This window comes from Rhipicephalus microplus, chromosome 3 (assembly GCF_043290135.1).
Source record: "Rhipicephalus microplus isolate Deutch F79 chromosome 3, USDA_Rmic, whole genome shotgun sequence".
NCBI classification, from domain to species: Eukaryota; Metazoa; Arthropoda; class Arachnida; order Ixodida; family Ixodidae; genus Rhipicephalus; species Rhipicephalus microplus.
The window spans coordinates 51,047,965-51,069,697 of record NC_134702.1 but is presented as its reverse complement, the minus strand read 5'-3'; the positions used below and the strand labels follow the sequence as shown (position 1 = coordinate 51,069,697).

The 21,733-nt window shown below is 44.0% G+C and overlaps 2 protein-coding genes across 5 annotated transcripts in view; one reads left to right on the top strand and one right to left on the bottom strand.

The window, feature by feature from the left end:
- Hk (potassium voltage-gated channel subfamily A regulatory beta subunit hyperkinetic) overlaps window positions 1-441 on the bottom strand; it is a 93,563-nt gene extending 93,122 nt beyond the window's left edge. Inside the window, exon 1 of the mRNA XM_075889555.1 lies at window positions 230-441. The gene's annotated coding sequence lies outside the window, so the exon portion shown is untranslated. The remainder of the gene's footprint in view (window positions 1-229) is intronic.
- Gas41 (YEATS domain-containing protein 4 Gas41) overlaps window positions 1-21,733 on the top strand; it is a 150,820-nt gene that overhangs the window by 110,258 nt on the left and 18,829 nt on the right. For 3 of the 4 annotated variants that reach the window (XM_075889559.1, XM_075889558.1, XM_075889557.1), the window contains 2 exons: window positions 18,339-18,477; window positions 19,572-19,691. In XM_075889559.1, the coding sequence (XP_075745674.1) occupies window positions 18,415-18,477; window positions 19,572-19,691 (183 nt within the window). In that variant the 5' untranslated portion in view covers window positions 18,339-18,414. Of the gene's footprint in view, window positions 1-17,153; window positions 17,233-18,338; window positions 18,478-19,571; window positions 19,692-21,733 lie in introns of those variants that run through there. The other variant, XM_037425542.2, reaches the window with a different exon arrangement.

Sequence of the window (21,733 nt, the reverse complement as noted above, 5' to 3'; positions counted from 1 at the left end):
AGGGTGGCACAACAACTTGCACAGAACACACGCATGTCTGAAAAATACAGTGACACACGTAACGCAACACAATTTTTAAAGCGCTTGCCTAAACGAAACTATACTCCGCGCTTCAGGAACCACGAACAATAATAGGAATGCACACACGCTAAATAATAGTGTACTCACTGAGGAGAATTATGTCGTCGTGAGCGAATTGATTAGAATGAACTACCATAGTGTCCCTCACCTTCTTTCCAATGCGCACGTTTCCGATTTGAGCCGTTCTTTATCGCGCGTCGCCTGCATCCTTCGGGAAATGATAGGGCGATACGTTGCCATTATCGCTTTCTTCTTTTTTGGGCTCGGGCGTACGGCTTGGCGAAAATGGCTGTGTTCCAATTCTTAGGCAACACGTAGACAGTCTACGCAGACTGCTTCGAAGACCGCACCGAGCCCATGTTGTCCGAGAATGGAAACACGTTTAGACAGCTTTTACGCGACGATGCGCCACCTCGCGTCGAGAAGAAAAGGCTAATTTATCAAAGGTAACAGTTGTCTTTCCTGGCTTATTTCGTGTTGAAATCAAAAACAAACGTTACTCACATTGAGCGTCTTTGAAAGCGTCTGCTTCTGTGCAGACGGCTATTCCGGCGAGATTTGATCTATCTGAGCGATTCACTGAGCCGCCATCTTGTTTAGACAGCGAAGTAGCCTCCATCGTATTTGTCTACAATGCGGTCTTCTCGGAGCTGTCTACTTTGCCAGCTACGTGAGAATTGGAATGGGACTAAAGATGGCCGCCGTCCATTTAGCTGTCTATTTAGCCATCTACGGTGAGTGTTGGAACACAGCCAATAAAGAAACTAGATGCTGCCCCTTCTTAACACACGCCACGTGGTCTTTCAAGGCTGACCCTGTTAGCGCTGTTTCCAGGCGCAGCCGCTAGGTGGGGGAGCGCTCAGTCTGAGTCGCAAATAAACTAAGTTTCGAGTTCACGCCCATTCGTCATCCTTTAGTCCTGTATTAAGAATAAGCTGTCAACCCTTTTGAGCACTCTATGCTCTCAACCATGGGATAGTCATAAGGTGTCTCGATTGGACGCTGAAGTGTGTATTAAAAAGTCATCATCATCATGATAATTGTCATCATCATCATCTTGGCCACGCACAATGCAGCGCAAAGGTCTCTACCATGATCCGCCAATCAACCCGGTCCTGTGCTTTCCGTTGCCACGTCATACCTGCAACCTTTTTAATTTCATCGGCCCAACTAATTTTCTGTATCCCTTTTGTGCGTTTGCCTTCTCTTGGAATCCAGTCAGGTAACCTTAACGACCAGCGGTGATCATGCCAACGTGCTGCGTGCCTATCTCATGTACATTTCTTCTTCTCGATTTCAACTATGATATAATTGACCCCGGTTTGTTCCCTGACCGCTCTGGTTTCTTCTTGTCTCTCAAGGTTATACCTATCATTTTCCTTTCCATCGCTCTCTGCGTCGTCCTCAATTTAAGCTTAACCCTCTTTGTAAGCCTCCAGGCCGTAGGTAAGTATTGGCAAGATGGAGCTGTTATAATTCTTCTTGGGGGATAGTAGCGATATACCCGTCATGATATGAGAGGGCTTGCCGAATGTGCTCCACCCCATTCTTGTTCTTTTAGTTAATTCAATCTCGTGGTTCGGTTTCACAGTTATTACCTGTCCTAAGTAAACATATTACTTTACAACTTCTAGTGCACTACCACCTATCTTGAAGCACTGTTCTCTTCCGAGGTTGTTGCACATTACTTTCGCTTTCTGCAGATTAATTTTAAAACCTACCTTTCTGCTTTCCTTGTCTGACTCCGTAATCATGAGTTACAATTTGTCCCCTGAGTTACTCAGCAATGCAATGTCATCAGTAGAACGCGAGTTGCTAAGGTACTCTCCATTAACTCTTGTCCCTAACTCTTCCCAATCTAAAGTCCTGAAAACCTCCTGTAAACACGTGGTAAATAGCATTGGAGAGATCATGTCTTTCTGCTTTACATCCTCCTTCATTAAAATGCTATCCTTTTTTATGTAGAACTATAAGTGATGTCGATCCATTGTAGATCTCTTCCATTATGTTTATGTAAGGTTCTTCGATGCCCTGATTTCACAGTGCCTGCCTTACTGCTGATGTCTCGACTGATACCCGTGTCACACGGCCACCACCAAACTCCGTTAACACCGTCAACGTAAATCTCCCCTAGGGGATTCGACGGAGAAGGAGTTGTGGCAGGGTCACACGGCATTGTGACGGCAATGAAAAGGTTGTAACAGTTGGCGCGAGGGGGCTCACATGGCGCTGTTTGATTTTCGGAAAATTATTCTAACTTCATCTTTATTGATTTTTTTGTGAATCCTCGTTCTGGGGTTTTTACAAAAAACACTATTAAGGAGGTAAGAGGCTAACAAACCATAAAAATACTTTCAAATAAAAACGAATTCGCTAAATGTAGCGATGCTGCTAGTGTCGCTGGCCACATTGTGCTTTTAGTTGTTTTGTTGCCCGTGTTCACGTTTGTGTACGAAAGTTCTTGTGCTTCCTTGCCTCGTGAGCGCACATTTTGTGTTCTTCAGCCACGAGTGACACAGCGACGACCACAACCACACGCATGGACGAAATATTTTTCAATGGCGCCGGCCGGCCCGACTGCGCGCGCGGCCCGACTCGTGAGGCACCACGTGCGAGGCACGGAGTGTAGAGCATCGGTGTTGAGAGTAAGTGAACTCTGGCGGGCGTAAATATATGTAAACAAACACGCATTGTGAATGAGTACTACAACGAAAGAACGTTTAAGATTGCCAAAATGCATTATTCTTTCACTGTGGCCACTTAGTGCTCGAAATTTTTCTCTGGCCTCTAGACTGCTGGGGACGAGAGTACCTCGTTTCGCTGCAAAGGGAGATCGTTGAACGTTCTTTGCGAAACGCTCCTTTTACCTTCGTTTGGGTAAGGGTGGCCGTGTGACACGGACCGCATCTTCGTTGTCGTAAGGATGAGGGAGTTAAACGGTCTTCGCGGGTGCCCGTGTGACAGGGGTATGAGTCAAACGCCTTCTCGTTATATATGAAGGCTTTCTATAGAGGTTGGTTGTATTCCGCGCATTTCTGTATTACCTGATTCATAGTATGAATACGGTCTATTGTGGAGTACCCTGTACGAAATCCTGCTTGGTCTTTTGGTGTATTGAACGCTAATGTCGACCTAATTCTATTAGCTACTATTTCTGCAAATAGTTTGTAGTGAATGGAATGTAAGCTGATCGCCCTGTAATTTTTCAAGTCCTTGGTGTCTCGTTTTTTTTTTTTTATGGATTCAGATCATGTTAGCATTCTTGAAAGATTCTGGTACTCTTCGCGCCAGGAAACTCCTCGTAAACAGGGTGGCTAGTTTTTATAACACAATTTCTCTGCCATCTTTCAGGAGGTACGTTGTTACCCTATCCTCACCACCAGCTTAGCCTCTTTTCATTCCTTCTAGGGCTTTCCTTACTTCCCCTGTCCTTACTGCTAGGATGTCGAATTCCTCTGGACTATTATATTTTCCCACAATATCATCCTTGCTGTTTTGGTTTTTGTGCAGCTTTCTGTACAACTCCTCCGTCACCTCGACTATTCTGTCCATATTGGTTATGACATTTTCTTCCTTGTTCCTTCATGCATACATCCGATTTTCGCCTATGCAAATGTTTGCCTTCGCAGGTTTCAGGCTACTGCTGGTTTTTACAGCCAGCTTCATTATCTCCTTAGTATACCTTCTGACGTCGCCTACGTTACGCCTATTAATTACCTACGAAAGCTCCACTATATTGCTTTATTTTGTCAGTTGCATTTGAGGCTTTCATGGTTTGTCGCCTCTTAATGAGATTTTTCGTCTCCTGAGATAGTTTGCCAGTGCCCCGTCTAGTGAGTGTACTGACGACTTCCAGTCCACACTCTTTGATGATACTTGTGAGATTATCATTCATTGCACCAATGCTAACGTGAGTTACCTAGTTTAGTGCCTCAAAACTATTCTGAAATAGAATAGAAATAGAACAGAAAAAGTGTTCCTCGCTTTTGAGTACTTGGTACTCTACTACGAGAGAGCAAAAAGCCGTCAAAGCGATCCGTCATAACGGCCGTCAATTGTGTGTGTTTAGAAAAAGTGGTTAACGATATAAAGTTTGCATTGAAAAAGTGCTTAAACATTTAGAGTACTTGGTACTCTACTACAGGAGAGCTTGAAGTCGTCCCAATATGTAATAGGCAGTGCATGTATACCGCACACATCACGTCGCCGACGTGTTCAATGATTCAGAGTACTTGGTACTCTATATACCATGGGGAAGCAAAAAGCTGTATCATGGGCCTCGTATTTCACGAGGCCGTGTAGACAAAAAAATAATGCACTGCGTCACATAAAACCCATTCTACAGACGCAGCGTCTGTGTGTTTAGATATTGGTTAACAATTTAGACTGCTTAGTACACTACTATATGGGAGAGCATAGAGCCGTCCCAGACACCGCAAGCATTTAGAAGAAATATTTGATATAGTACGAGTGATTCGTACTCAACTATGGGAGAGCAGTGAGCCGTCCCGAATGCGGGAACTCTATTGTGGAGCAAAGAGCACGCAAAGCCAGAGCGTCGGTGTGTTTACAAAATGTTGTCAACGATTTCGACTACTTGGTACACTGCTATGGGAGAACATAGAGCTGTCGAAGACACCACAAACGTCTAGAACAAATGTTTGATGCAGCACGAATAATTCGTACTCAACTATGGGAGAGCAGAGAGCCGTCCTGATTGCGGGAACTTCGTCGTGGAGTAAAAAGCATGCAAGGTCAGAGCGTCGATGTGTTTAGAAAACGTGGTTAACAATTTACACTACTCAGTACACTATACTGTGGGAGAGCCGTCCCGTGGGCCTCACACTTGATGAGGCTGCATCGACAAAACTTACTCCCGGTCCGGGCTAGGGATTATGGCACAGCATAATTATGTGCACAGCAGATAATGTGTTTAGAAAAGTGGTTTACGATTTAGTGTGTTTAGAAAAAGTGGTTAACGATTTCGAGTACTAAGTACTCTACTATGGGAGAGCATAAAGCCGTCCCGTACGCGATGAGGAGTCATCACAAAAGAACATACGTTTACGAAACAGCACCTTAATGTGCTCAGCATAATGCCTACATGAATATAATACCAACTGCCCAACTTTATACGTTTACATTAGCTTTCCCATACACAGGTTTGTGTCACTGGTTCTATAGGTCAAAAACTTCAAAGTCCTATTAAATTTTGTCATTCATTCTGACATCGCTTCTCAGTCAAACGTAATGTTGTAAGTAGTTATGATGACCTTTTAGTCATTCATATTCATAGTGATTGCATTATCCGAGTAAAAGCACTTACGATTCGAGATGAAACCAACCAGCACGACTGTCTTGCACAGGAGAAGAGCAAGCGTCTCACGGCTCCGTGAGTGGAGCCAATGGGTTTTCTTTGTGCTGTAACCTAGCGTATTGTTTCAGGCATACTTTAAAGTAATATCTACATCCGGGGTTCACAGTGTTGAAACCAAGACGTGATAATGAGCAAACCCGTGTGCCGAGGGCGCCTGAAATTTCGCCTATCTGGTGTTCTTCACCATCAGCGGAGTTTTGTTGTATGCGCGGGCGTTTCGTGAAAGTGGTTGCTTACTTTATTACCCGCATTTTATAATCTTAATAAAAGAAAAAAAGCAACAGATTGTCATGAAATCGTAGCCAGATTTTTTAATCACCAACCCTGCTATAACCGCGTCTGCTACACAACGTCTGCTAAACAGAGTCTGCTGTAAGTACACAAGCGTTTCATTAAGAATAGCCTTCATGCCTCACAAACGCGAAAAGTGACCGTTCACTTCAGCGTCGACACTAGCGATGCAACAAAAAATATTAAAAGCCAGTGTCGCACCATGCACGATTAAAGAAAAATTGCTGGAGCGGAAGCTCCCACAATGCCTTGCCAGCAGAAGTGAAGCCACATTATGGCACTGCCAAGATGGCGGAAACATGCTCTCGTCTGATAGTGCCCACTTAAAGATCAAGTGGCTTTGATATGTTATGTAAATGCTACGTTAGTTCTATATTAAAATATGTACGTGGACGTTAGGCAGGGCTGGGGGGAGACGAGGAGGAAAAAGAGGTTAGAAATAAAGAAGATGGCTGGCACCCCAGCCTAGTACTGTGTATTATTACAAATTGGCGCAGCCGCGTATACTTTCTGTGCGGACATTCAAGATGTAGGTGGACTTCAGCATTGGAGCAAATCAACTTGGTGGCATCCGGATCTTGACCGCAACGCCTCAAGATGAAGAGGAACTAGCTCTTCCGGAAGCAGTGAGCACTGGCGCATTTGTTTCTTATGTAAGCACTAAAATGAAGCTCACTCCAGACCATTTACTTGCTAAAAGAACGGTGAGGATCAACATGAAACTTCAGGATTATGAGAATTTCGTGCTGACTCCAGTAAGAAACGACGCGAAGCCTGCTACCGCTGCTTCGCCTGACAGTTCCATCGAGCTGATCAACAAGTTTCTTGAACTGCACCAAGAACAGAATAGGCAGCAAAATGATTTAATGCGCTTGCTTGTAAACGCGACGGAAAGATTAAGCAGACTGAGTCGCGAACAAGTGAAGCCAGACATGTTTGACGGAGAGTCTAGTAGTCCCGAGTCCTGGCTCACGTTTTACGAGTATGCATGCAATGAAAAGTACTGGCACAGCGACGAAGATAAAGTGAAAAACATGCGACTATTCCTATCGGGCATAGCAAAGAGTTGGTACGAATGGCGTCTCAACGCTCACAGCAACAAACCATGAACAGAGTGGAAAGCAAGCTTTCTGAGCTCCTTCAGCGAGAACAAGGTGTTGCTATGGGACAAAGCAACCACGTTCAAACACAGGTCTGGATCCGCACTCAGCTATTTTTATGAGAAAAAGCGCTTGCTACAGCTGGCGGACTCATCTTTGCCTGAGACGTCTGTGGTTCCGCTTATCATTCATGGTTTAAGTCCGGACCTCCAGAAGCAAATACAAATGCGAGGACCCAAGACGGTCGAAGGACTTCTGCAGGGAATGCGAAACCTCTATCTCCAGGACCTAGGAACCCAACGTCCACCCATGACACCGTGCTGCAAGGAATGCCGGGGCCACACGAGCTGAGGAACGACGCCCGCTTGCAAGCTGGAGACCTACTGCAACACCCGTATCCTTTGTCAACGCAAAATTGTTGTGGGAGGGAACAGAAGAACTTAAGTTCTATAACGGAAAGTTTACAGTCCCAGAAACAATGGTGCTTCGAATTTTGGAGCTCTATCACGACTCCCCGCACTCAGGTGGACATGACGGCTTTTGGAGGACATATCACAAGATTCGTCAGCGTTTCCGGGGACAACACATGAAAGAGGACGTTCAACGGTATGCTCAGTCTTTTCATCAATGTCAAGTTCACAAAGCCAAGTACCTTCAGAGAACAGACGAGATGGTTTTGCCTCAACATTCCGACGTACCATTTGAATTCATTCACCTGGATTTCGGAGAGCTCAAGAAGAAGGCTGCAGGAGTAAGAAGAACAGTCTTTCCTAGTGGCAATAGACAAGTGCACAAGAATAGTGGCTCCACGGCCGGGAAGGGAAGACGCATTTAATGTGATCGCTCTTTTGAGTCGAGAGATGTTCAAGAATACGAAAATAATAACATCAGACAATGGGCCAGCGTTTCTCAGTCAGCGTTTGCAAGATGGGGCGAAGGAACGAGGAGTTGTATTGCGACGCTGCGCTCCGTACCATCCTGCAGGAAATGGCATGGCTGAAAGAATCATTTGGGATTTGAAGCAGTTCATTTCAATGTATCCAGGTTTTCAGGGTGGATGGAAGTGCTGCTTGGAGGCAGCTGTCGCTCGTCACAATCGGTCGCACACTGCGAGCATCGGCTGTAGCCCATATTTTGCAGCTTTCGGAAAGGTACCAGTGCTTCCTGCTGATCAAGAACTTTGCATTGCAGACCGCCTGCAATTGTGCGAAAGACGAAAAACTTCGGAAGCCTACAAGCGATACCGGGAAAGTATGAAGAGGAACTTTGACCGTCGCCACAACACGCGGATACCTCAGATACAACTGAACGATCTGGTGTTTGTCAAAAAAGGCCTTCCCGGCACAAAGCAGGTGTACATGGGACCTTATCGCGTGGTGCAGATCGCAGTGCAACATGGCGTTCTCAAAAGTGTCGGTTACACCAACGATGATGGTGTGCTGGAATTTGCGACCATTGGAAACGTTTTCATGTATCACCCCAGGAGGGATGAGTCTTCAAAGAGGGGGAGTGTACGTGGACGTTAGACAGGGCTGGAGGGAAACGAGGAGAAAGAAGAGGTTAGAAATAAAGAATATGGCTGACACCCCAGCCTAGTACTGTGTATTATTACAAAAGATAGCTGTTCCCGATGAAATAGCACACAGAAACGGGTATGGATGACTGAATCTTCAAACAACTTTGCCTCCAATTAGAAGATCACTAAGGAAAACTAGTAATTTTAAGACGCACTTGGAGTACTATGTGACCCGATAACTTTCCCACATTAAACTCGTTGGGCGTGTGAGGGAAACGCTTTGTTTTTAATCGCTGAACGGTGATACTTTATCATGCACCTAGTAAGATGGCCACCGCAGCCGCCATCTTGCCAGAGGAACGTCTTCACTTCTGCGCAATCAATTCCACTCCTGCATTTTTTTTTTCAATTCTCCTTGTGTCGCACTTGTGAAATCGGAGTAAGCAGAGAAGCTTAGAGTAGCTGGCAAGCAAGCGCCACCACCTGGCGAACGCAGACTTGTTCATAGTCGGTCTATACGCCTACTGAATTCCGCGGCAATTTGAACGTTATCCCAAGGACGGAATCATTTGTATGCGGAGCGCCTCGTTCCTCTTATCGCACCTTCTTTTTCCTGAGATTTTCTGCACACTGGTATTATCGCCTGTGTTCCCAAGCAAGAGAAGCTTTGAGCGGCAATAAGCATGTAACACGATCAACGTAAGGTGAAATGTTATTATATGCATGAAAAATGCATTTTTTTTGCTTTTGTGATATAAAACGAACATTTTATTTCTTGTTATATCTATCACTACATTATATCACTAGCATGGTTCGCTTGCATAGAAAGCAGACAAACAATGTCGAGTGATTATCCTCCATCGGCATTTCACGAAGTTAAATGCGCAGTGCCATTATTTTTGTTCAGGCCCTTAACGGGAATACCCTACATGCCGACTGTATTCATCTTTCTTTCGATCTTTCCTTCTTTCTTTTTTTATTTCCCATTATCTTCTTTATTCCTGTCTTTCTTTTTTTTCCTTCTTTATTCCTTCTTTCTGTTTCTTTTCTTTATTTCGTTCTTTCCTTCTTTATTCCTTCTTTCTGTTTCTTTTCTTTATTTCGTTCTTTCTTTCATTTTTCTCTTATTTCTTTCGTTCTTACTGTCCTTCTATCTTTCTAATTATGAGACGTGAATCTGGCTCACGCCACGCCCCGCTAGTTTTTTAACGTAGATATATAATACGACGCACTTGCACCCGCGCATTCCTTGGCATCCGCTTTTAAAGGAATGCATTCGATTAAGCGCTCCAAGGTCGGCCCATTATTCAACATGCGAAGCACAACACAAGCAAACAAGCACCCGGTGCGCTATCGACGTTGTGTTCCCTCCTTTGCACGCGTGCATGGACGACGAGCGACGAGCGAGCTCGCGGCAGTTTATAAGTGCTGCATATGTGACGTTGTCTTCTTCGCTATTCTCCCCCGCCAGAATTCTGGGAATGCCGAGGTTATATTATGCACATATTGGACGTGTTGGAGAAGAGAAGCTGAAGGTCTAGAAGACAGAAATATGCAGAAGATCCTCAGTAGCCGCAATAAGAGAAGGTATTCAACGTTTCGACTGACTATATATATATATATATATATATATATATATATATATATATATATATGAGATCTAACAGACAATAACGCCAAGGAATGTATAGGGGAAGTTATTAGAACGAATGTAATGTAAATAAGAAGAAAGAAAAGTTGGTGAAAAAATAACCTACCATGAGCAGGCATCGAAGCTACGACCTTCGAATAACGCGTTCGATGATATATATATATATATATATATATATATATATATATATATATATTCAGAAAGAGAGAGAGACGTATCAATAGCATTACCCTCTATATCCAACTATTTTCAATCATCGCATAGCTTTAACGTGAATGCATAGAAAAACCTATACGGCTACACTGAACAAAAGCAGCTGGAACGTGTTTGATTTTATAATATCGAACATCGGGCTGAGTGAAAGGCCCAAATAACGTGGCTTATTCCCTGTAAAACGTTTGCCTTTCGCTCACGGAGGGGGCACTCTCCCTCATGCATTATGCGAGACATAGCAGTGTTATTAGGAGGATGACGTCTTCATTATGGAAGTTGTCGCGTCTTCATTGCATTATTATGTGGCAGTGGCCCACCTGCGCACCGAAATTTTCATTGCGAGTGAAATGTTATTGAATGTTGTATACCAATTTATACGACATAACAAGTTGATTCCCATTTTCTTGCGAGTTCGACTGTTTATGTGAAATTTGGTGTGTTGGGGGAAGGGGGGGGGGCACGCCACCACCAGATAACATAACCACATAAAGGAAAGAGCCCAAATGCAGTACGTTCCGTACCCATGACGTGCTCATGACGTCCATCCTATGATTTCACTTCAATGTAATGATCAAATGAACATTTTTGTTATTTATTTATTTATTTATTTATTTATTTATTTATTTATTTATTTTTGCGCCACCGAGCTGTGCGCGTGCTGTTTGAACTAATGTTTATTGCGTTTCTCGCACTTTTGTTTCTTTCTTTGAAGCTTTTTTTTTGTTTTCTAAACATGTGGTACGACTAACTTCATTGAAAGCTAATGAGAAACCTTAGCTTCGTGCCCGTCCGCTCAGGGTCATGCTTTCCGGTTGGGCAACCTCGTTTATCTGCAGTTACCTGGCAGCACTGTTTCTAAACATTAATTAGCTAGGCATAAGCTGAGTGCATACTGCTTCACATTGTTATCTATACGTATTATAATTAAAAACTAACGGGAATAGACATTAGAAAACATGTATTAGAAGCGCCAGGGCATCAGCACTAGGGACACATGTACAGTTCTTTTTCATTAAATATTACGACCTTTCGTGATCTTCCATTAAAATATCTTGCCATATTTTGCGATGAAAAAAAATGGGGTTAATCATTTGCAGCGTAAGCTTATTCCACTCAAAGTTATTACCCTGGACCATTTCATTGTCTACCCTTGGTTGCCTACATTGCCTACACCAAACACTCGATCGTTGTCAATGCAAACATGCTATTGGCCAGAACACACAGTTCCTTACGGCTTTCTGGTTGACTTAAAGACCCACGATTCACACAGCGCTGATTTTGATAATTGCGCAGAAAGACGTTGTGTAGACGTCAGTAATCCGCAGCCCGTTAATCCACGTGATAAGGAGGAAGAAAAGCCATCTTTCGTCTACAGGGAGCACCACACAACGCCGTCGATGACCTGCGCATGACGCAACTGTGAAAAAAAAATGTTTCCATATTTAATTTGTGTCGTTATTTCCCAACCAGGGCTGAAAGCGTGTCCTGTCATTCCTTTTTCTTTCGTCCATGTATGACTTCGTGTGGGCAAACTTTCCGAACTCGGATCCCAGCGACGTTCATCAGTTTGTTGTTCATGTCTTACAGGCATTATTTCCTGCGTTCGCACGACATTGATACATGTGAAGTGCAGAAAGAAAGACGTATTTACCGACCAATCTCGCACGAGGTCTCCCGAAAAAAAAAAAGGGGGGGGGGGAAAGATACGAGAAAACCATTCGGAAAGAAAGATGTGTTTGCCGACAAGCAGTGGCACCTACTTCACGGCTCACAAAGGATAAAGTAGAAAATAGTGCCTAAGCTTCGGTATCGCTTACCAGGCAGCAACTTGCACTCTTCATCGCAATAGTAGTTCATCGTCGCCGTCCTCTGTATCCTCTTCAGCGAATCTGTCGGCGCCTGGCAAACATCACCGGAAACCCCACCGCAGGGTGACAGCTGCGCTCGTTTGCGCGCGGTTTGCGCGAGACGCCCGATCCGACCGAGCAAGCGATGTGCCTCGGGGTCATCCCATCCGCATCCCTTTTTTTTCCCGGCCGTCCCGTCGCGGGACCGACTCTCGGCCGGGGGAAGAAAGGGGAGTCGGCGGACGCTAAAGTTGGCAAACAAGCGCAAATAAAGAAAAGTTGTCCCGTTGCGGCGGTGGGATCGATGGCGCGAGGCGCCTCCGCGTCTCGGCCCGGCCGCGCACACGCAGACGCACGCACACTATCAGCGGGCCCCTTGTGCTCCCCAGTAAAGGGAGCAGAGGACGGACATTGAGAAACTTTTGGTTGCGTTTGCCGCTCGTGTGTGGCGTTAAGTCGCCATCTTAGTGTCGGTTCGATTATGCGGTGCCAGCTTGGTTACGCCCTAGCGAAGGCGTTTTTCAAGTAAGCTTTGTTTGACAGACCTGAGGAGGAGGACCCGCGAAACAAGATGTATAAGTGCGCATTGGAGAATCCCAAGTGGTCACAATATCGATACGCACACTACAGCGTACCTCAAAATTATGGTCTTGTTTGCCACATGAAGGCCTAACAATTATCTATGTTGAACAGACACCGTCATTTTAAGCCGACACAGGCAAGCGGAAAACCTGAAGCTGTTTTGTTAGGCGAACTAAACAACGAGTGAAAATCGAAGACATTTGATACTTCTCTGTCCAGGCATAAATTTTGATGCTACTTAGCCATTGCTGCCAGTGAGAAAAACGCTTATACCGCATTGGCTGACAACCGAAAGCTATGCTTCGAGTAGTCCAAAATAATCTCGTGGTGAACACTCGTTGCAGAGATGCCTCTGTTTAACTTAACTTGTGCAAAAGACACTGCTTCGTTCGTAACACGAACCTTGTCTTTTGCACAAATTAAGTTTAACAGGCATCTCTGCATCCATTGTTCACCGCGAGATTATCTTTTATAACAGCTCAGAGGCGTAGGTTAACGTGGCCTCGCACAAGTCTTGTGGACAAGGCAGCTTTTCTTTACACGCAACTGTTTACATTAAAATGCAAAATACCTGCCTATCGTATCATTCACTTCACGCGGTGGCATTGGAGTTTGGTGGTGGTGGTTATAGATGGATGGACGCATAAAAACTTTGTTAGTCCGGGAGTGCACGACTCAACGCTCAGCAGGTCAGATGAAAAAAAAAAAAAAGTCTGCATAGGCTGTATGTTGCATAATACACTGGTTTTATTTCCAGCAAAACTTCGTTCAAACTCGACTATTTGGCCCTGGTTTCCACTGGTGGCTGTCTTCACTGTCGAATAAATATAGCTGAAGACACGCGCCGTTGGGTTTAGAAATAAGCCCGACAGCACTAGGCAGGAGAGCGAGAGCAGAATCTTGCTCGCCTGACCGCTTGTATCCAACGCCGCCTCCTCTCGGCACGTCCTCCCTTTCCTCTACACGTCCTCCCACGTTTTATATCTGGTTGCACTATATAGAATACGCAGCAGTACCGCCAGCGCCCTTTAGTTTTGATACGGTGATGCGCGCACGCACCGCCTCTACCAGCCGACCCTCTCGTCTGCGGAAGCAGCTGAGAAGTGCGCGCTCTCACCGCCAGGGTAGTCGAGGAACTCCATGATGTTTAGCAGTCTGTACGAGCGAATGTTAACCTTTTCTTCCTTGCCTTTATAGATTAGGTTGACTTTACTTTTCCGCCAAGTGTCTGGTACTTTCTCCTCCTGTAAGCACATTTCTACTGATTTAAGCAGTGTTTCTTTCTACGGATTTGGATGGATGGATGGATGGATGGATGGATGGATGGATGGATGGATGGATGGATGGATGGATGGATGGATGGATGGATGGATGGATGGATGGATGGATGGATGGATGGATGGATGATGGATGGATGGATGGATGGATGGATGGATGGATGGATGGATGGATGGATGGATGGATGGATGGATGGATGGATGGATGGATGGATGGATATGGCTGCACCCTTTAGGTCGGGTAGAGTTACTGTATATGCTACTTTTAGGTAGCATATACTGCCTAAAGGTAGCCTATACAGTAACTCTAAGATCAGGTGGCGGCTAACGCTACCTAGCCTTAATACTTAGTGAACCAAAAACTAGATTTATCTTTTTTTTTTCCTTTAAATAGTGAAATTGAGGACTGGTGCTATATAGTGAAGGTTTTGATTTTCACTCGTGCCTTGATTTCAGCCATCAATTAGGTAACCTCCTTCTAATTCTACCCGCCTAAATTCTGTTTTGCCCTCCCTGTCCCTAAACCCTAAACACCATAGCTCTGATAAACTCTGCGCCATCATTCTGAACTATAGGCTGAAGCCCTTTACAGAATATTATCAAGTGTTCGGTGGTTGCCTCCTCCTCTCCACACGTACGCACTGCATACCGTGTCTACTCCTTCGTAGTTGGTCCGATATGTCTTGGTTCGCAATACTCCCGTCCTGGCCTCAAACAGCAGAAAACTACCCCGAGTATTATCGTAAATCCTTTCCTTGGCAATTTCCTGCTTAAAAGTTCGATAGATATCTATGCGGACTTCTTAATCATGCCAAGTCTTCACATATCGCTCTCCGTTTCCTTCATCTTCTTCTAAACCGATAGTTCTTTTCGGTTTGGCCCCCTGCTCTTTTTCAATTATTTACCCGCCAATTTTCTGGTTCGCTTCCTCCATTTTGTATCGACATTCCTCATGTACAAGTAGCTGGAAACCTTCCTAGCCCAACGCTCCTCCCCCATTTCTCTCAATCGCTTCTCAAATTTTATCTTACTGCTAGCTTCCCTGCCCTCGAATGGTGTCCATCCCATACCACCTTGCACTCCCTGATTTGGTGTTTTTTTTGTGTGTGTGTGAGTGAGCTCCTAACTCCCTATTCCTCGTCGCTTGATTCCTAATATTGCTCGAACCTCTGATCTCATGCACAAGACTGCATTGCCGAAAGTCAGACCAGGAACCATGACAACTTTCCAAATTCCTCTCACAACATCATACCTATTGTTATTCTACAGTGCTCTATTTTTCATCACTGCTGCATTCCTGTTTTCTTTAGTCATTACGTATATTTAGGGTTTCCTTAGGTACTCGGCCCCATTGCTTATCCATGCGCCCAAATATTTGTATTTATTCGTTATGTCTAGCGTGACCTTCTGTGTTGTAAGCTCACTACCTTCATTATCATTGAAAATCATGACTGCTGATTTTTTCTTACTGAACCTCAAATCTAACTAATCTCCCTCATTACCGCAGATGTTCATCAATATTTGCAAATATTCCTTGTTGTTGGCCATTAGCACTGTATCATCTGCATACATCAATGCTGGTAGTGCCCGTTCAATTAGTTTTCCTTGTTTGACGAAAGAGAGCTTGAAGCCAAGTCCACTTCCCTCTAATTTGGCCTCTAATCCTTGTAGGTATATCATGAATAACAAGGGAGACAGAGGACACCCCTGCCTAAGCCCCCGTTTCACCGTTGTGGGCTTGGATACCTGTTTTTTTTTTCATTTTATAACTACCTTGTTACTTTTATAGATATCCTTTAAGATATTACTGACTCCATCCTCCACACCTAGTGTGTCCAGTATTCCCCACAAGACCTCTTGAACCACCCTCCCTTGATATCAAACAAAAAATGCTAGCCACAGGGGCCTGTGTTCTTTTTCTGTTATTTTGATGCACTGTGTGAGCGAGGACAGATTCTCTTCCTACCTCCTTTGTTTTCAAACCCATTATGGAGTTTCCCCCGTCCCCCCTAGTCCTCTATCCATGCCTGCATTCTTTATAATATATCTGCATAACCATCCTGTAAACCACTGATGTCACTGTGATAGGACGATAGTTGTTTATGTCAGCTTTGTCCCCCTTTCCTCTATAGATCATGCTCATTCTGCTAAGTTTTCATCAATTAGGGACTTCTCCATCAATTATTGTTTTGCTCACTGCCTCTCTCAAAGTCTGCTTTGACTTGGGACCTATTTCTCTATCAGTGTAATTTGGATGCTGTCAGGGCCTGTTGATGTACTACTATGAATCCTCTTCTCAGCCCTTTCCCACTCTAGTTGTGAAAATGAAGCCACTGCACCACTTGATCCATCCTTGTCTATTAAGGTGCATAAGGCACTTCCTTTTTGAATTTTTTTCTGTCATCCTTGCTCTTATATATTTAATAGCTTCGTCCCCTTCTGGCATAACACCTTGAGCTCTGCTCTAGGCTTGTCTTATTTCTTAGTAAGTTTAGATGGTTCCAAAATTTTGCAGTTGCCTTTCTATCCTTTTTATGTACTTCTGCCAGCTGCCCACTGAGCCCCATTTCTTCTAATCTTTTCATTGATCAGAAGGGATGCTTGCCTTCTGCAAGTTAGAAAGATATCCCATTTTCTTTCAACATCATATTTCGGTTCACCCAGCTGCTTAGCATGTCTGTGTTCCCTAGAGGCTCCCTGACATTTCGCTATGGCTCTCTTACTTCCTCATCCCATCCACTTTCGGGTTTGCATCTCCTTTTCCGGGGTGACTTGTCACTTGCCTTAGCAAACTCTTGCTCAAACAGTCTAATTAGATTCGCGTACGTCCACACTGTTTAATAATTCTTAGTGATTACTTTCTCAATTTGTGTAGTAGCTATTTCTATTTGCCGTTCTGAATATAATTTTTCTTTGTAGTTGCTCATTTTGTCTCCTTCCCACTTTCGTTGCAACAGATGGATTAATGATTAAATCTGGCTCTGTCTGTTAGATTTGGTGGTGGTTTGCGTCACCTAGCGATGAAATTAAGTACTATTACTGTAAGTTTAAGGGTTGAATTTCACACGCGCCTCAATTGTAGCCACCAATCAGTTAGCCTCGTCCTGGTTATTTTTACCCGTTTGAAGTCTATTTTGCCTTCACTGTCTATAAACTCTAACGCGATATAAAGTTTCTGGACTTTAACGCGCTACTGTGTACAGCGCCCCTTGCGGCATCGCTGCACTTTGGGGACCGGTTTCAGCGGGCACTCATAGTCACTCTACTTGGTGCGTTTGTATTCTACGCGCTTGAAATGTAAGTTGTGTCGTTTTCTTCCGTGATAATAATACTGCTTAGGGGTTGATTTACTCACTTCCGAAGTAATAAAAGCTTCTTCAGAACATTTCTATGTGCCGGTGTGCTTGTAATACTGTGCGGATAGCTTCTAGCGTCTGGCGTCGCTTAAATTTTCTGACGGCAGTGCGCTGCACGTAAACGCTCGCTTTGTTTCAGTTCTACAGCTAATGATTGACATACTTAGAAGAGCGGCGTTGAATTATTGCTATCCGCACCATATTCATTATTTAGGGAATACCATTAAAAATGTAATCAGTGCCTGTGTTTCGAAGTGGTGTAGCAAAAGCTAAAACCTAATAAACGTCTCCTGTACCTGAGCAGTAGACCAATCTAGGTGAACTAGACTGTTCGTTTCATTAAGGCGATGTTTGATGAGGTCGGGTTTTGCTATATGAGCAACTATTCAACAGTAAGTGGCTTGGAAGCTTGAACGAGCAGTGCTCGTGAGGCTTGGGTCGTGAACTAGCAGCATATCCCTACCCGGCGCCGTCTGATAGAAAATCAGTAGTTCGATGCCAAGTGATGTTTGTGTTCTTGGGAAAGTTTTCCCCGTTTGGAACTCTCAGAGCGGTGGCATTTCAGCCATATAAGATCAGTGCCCCGCAAACACGACTCAATAATTAAATCATATTTTTGTCAGAAAAGCACTTTCTACTCCCCCTCCCCCATCTCCCGCTATCTAATAGTGAATGAAACGCACTAAATCATTATAGTTTCATCTAAAACTCTTCAGAAAAAATTACTGAAAGATGTATAGAAAAGTGCTTTGTCTGCCCGAACCTCATTGATGAACAGTATGCACTTTGTTGTGTTCTCTGTTGTGTGATGTATATACTCTGTAATGAGTTTCTTTCCTCTAGAAATTTCTGTGTGGGATCAACGGCATCATTCAAGAGGGAAGCTGTTGCAGAGGACACGATTTTTTTTTTACCTTGTTTGCGACACTTGTCGAGTGCAATATTTTTTCTTCCTCTCAATGATTCAGCCGCACTGCATCCTGTGTCTTGGATGCAGTGATGGTGATGTGGTGGTATGTCTCTTGAGCCTTTTTTTTTTTCATGCAGATGTGATTCGTGGGGCACAACTTCATGACTGCTTGGCAAGGGCAACTCTTTCTTCTTGACGGTCTGGTACCGTAGCATGGCTGTCGCCATGCCGGGAATAGTTCCAGAAGTTATTCAAGAGCCTGGTGGAAGAGTGAAGGTGCCTTACTCACCTTTTTTGCCTTGAACCTGCAACTATTTCATCAAATAATGCTGTTTGTGTGCATAGCACTCTTAAACATGGTTGCCGCATTGCATTCTTTATTCCTGCATTTCTCAGTGATCTTTTTTTTTTCTCACTTATACCGCAATGTTTTGCTAGACACAGCTGGAACAGAAGCGGAATGAACAGGATGGCATAGGGATGTAAGCGAACTTGTTGGGCTGGTTGTCTGCAATAAAGTGTCTGCAATAAGATTAACGAATGTATCAATCACTGATAATCCATGTACATGTTTGTGCATCATGACAACTTGCTCACACTTGCACCTGTGTGCACTGATTGAATTGATAGATCTGATGTCTGTGATGAACTAGAAAAGTGTTGGCTGAATAGCCTGTTTGTTGTAGTTGGATTTGAGCTAGTCAGTAATAAGTGCACTAAGTTGGACCCTTGTTTTGTTCCTTCATGCTGTGTGTCGTAGAGAGTACTTAATCTGTAGGTATCAGTACACAGGGAATTGGAAGCAGGTTCCCGAAGGATAACGGTTGACATGGTCATCAAAGTTTTTTTCGCGCAGTCTTTACTAAATGTCTTGTGTTTAATTTTCTTTGGGGGGACGATAGTGATGACAGCTCATCTTACAGAAATTTAAGAATTGTCCATTAATTTAGTGGGACGAAGCAGCGATGAAATGAAATTCCTTATTTGGACAAGTTAGCTCAGAATTGTATCTTATGTTATCGGCGACGTAGTCAAATCACCAGGATGGATTTTACTCTTAATCACTTCATAAAACAACCCACTTTCTTCAAATGTTTTTTTATATTTAACAGTGTTTGTAGGACTTTACAAATATGCTTGCAATACTCTGTAGATATAGTAATTAACTGAATGAGTGATGCAAGAACTTGAAGGTTAGTCGACTTTCAAGGAAAAAAAAGTTGTATTGTAGTGCAGTGCAGCATATGTTACAGTAGATAAAAAGCTTGCAAAGGCCATTAACTGAAGCTGACACCTTTGCCATTGAAACAATCATGTGCAGTAACTAGTCTGAAATGTTTTTCACTATTTTTGTTCTCTTCAATTCCCAGGGATTGACCATCGTTAAGCCCATTGTGTATGGCAACGTTGCTCGGTACTTTGGGAAGAAACGAGAGGAAGATGGCCACACCCACCAGTGGACCGTCTACTTGAAGTCGTACAAAAATGAGGTGCGCGCCTAGTCATCATTTATATGAACACGTGAAAGCTGCAGAATCGAGTGTTTAAATAACGAAGTTGCTGCCCTTTGCGTGACCGTAAGATGGTCTATTGTGGCCTGCCTGGTGCGACAAAAGTAAGGGACAGCCATGGGGCTCAGCTTTTGTTATTGTTGTTGCTATGTTTGTATTAATGAAACATGCATTGGAGCTTAAGAAAGTAGAAGAAATTTTGTTTTTGGTCGCAGTCTAGAAGTAAAAAATTGGGGAACCCTTAAGCTTCGTCTTTAAGAGTTGAACACGATAGCAATATTCCATTCCTAGTATGTACTTCAAACACTTGGTGTATGAAACCTTTTCGTACTTGCTATGCACCCACTACATGACTTTAAAGGGCCTGTAAACGACCTCCGATATTTTTTCAAGCATTTCAAGTAAACGCGCGCATCGTGTGCAGAATGCAGTCGCGATCCAAGATTCTACACGTGGCAGCGCTACGAGCTGCCGGCGCGCCACAAATTCAAAGAAACGATCCTTCCTTCTTTACGGGCATTTCGAGCCTCCGCGTGATGTGCCGTGTCACATCTCTGCCGTGCCAAGCCAAATATGCCAAATGGGCTGTGATTGGTCGAGCAAGAGCCTACGAGCTCTGATCAGTGTGCAAGCAGCTGTCCGCGCTGCTTGTTCTTTGTCGTGTTGCCCACGTTCGTGCAACACGTGCGGGGCACAGCATGTCCCCGTATGGGTCCATAGCGTTGGCGATCTTTTGAAGGCATGCACACAACGCAGGGTCCATACCGGCATGATTACGGCAGCCATGGTTCGCCAGCAAGCACCCAGCCACAACACAACTGATGGAGTCGACAGCCGGAGTTGCGGCAACTGGAAGTAGACGGTGTTTTAAGCAGCGCATCAGTGATTACGTATGCCACGCGAGATTGGGAGGGGCATGGTAGGGGCGCTCGGCGAGTGGGCAAAGCGGCGTGAGAGAGGATACCTGCAGAGGGAAGCACAGGAGAAAGCGAAAAGTGTGGTCATCACGGTTTCGATAATCAAACGCGTCGAACTCTGCTATTACTGCACGGTTTCAAAAAATTTTCACGGCTCCTTGTTCGTCATACTCTCATGCACAATTTCCCCACCACAACTGAATTTGGACCTCTGGGTGGTTTAGGGGCCCTTTAAGGGTGCAATAGCATGTGTGCCTACTGCAGTGGGTGACTGGCTTTAAACTATGAAGTCATTATGATAATCCCATGTTGTGATGCCCGAAGGCAACGTACGCTTGTACCAAGCACTGTTATGGCAATATTTCGTGTTGTATTGTGAAGCATATACACGGAACCCATGTGTTTGTAAACCATGATAGCTACTTTTACTGCATTTCCAAGCAGAGGAAGTTATTTTCGCTGTATTCACTAGCACATGCATAGCTGTGTGGTAGAATACCAGCTTGCCACGCAAACAGCTCGGGTTCGATCTCTGCTTGGACGCATAATTTTTTGTTTATTTCATTTGTAGCTTTCTCGATTTTTTCTTATCCTGCAAAGGTGCTGGATTGTTCGGTCAAGCAAAGATGATGATTTTTCGTTCACAACCAATGACGCTGACACCGACGCTGGAATTTCTGCGAAATGAGCACTCTAACGCTATTGCATTAACCCTTTCAGACGCCACCTATGAAGAACTGTGTAAATGTGTCAGATCAATACAACGTTACTTCAAGGCATGCAATATTCTATTGCAACAAGGACAATGGGATAATTCTTGAATTGATGAGTTTTATAGCAACTCATCCTAATTAAGTTGTAATTGAATACCTCTTTACACTGAAGTCATTGATGTTTACTTCTGGCATAACTAGAATAAAATCTCAGTCTAGGCATATATATATAGCAAATTCACTTTGGGTTATATCCCTTTTAAGCAAAGAAAAATTATTTTCACATTGCTCGCAGGAACGTGGTGGTGCCTTCAGAAAAGGGATCATATGTATCAGTACACTGCAAAATTAGGCTAAATGAAGACAAATTTACTATGCAGGAGGTTCAATT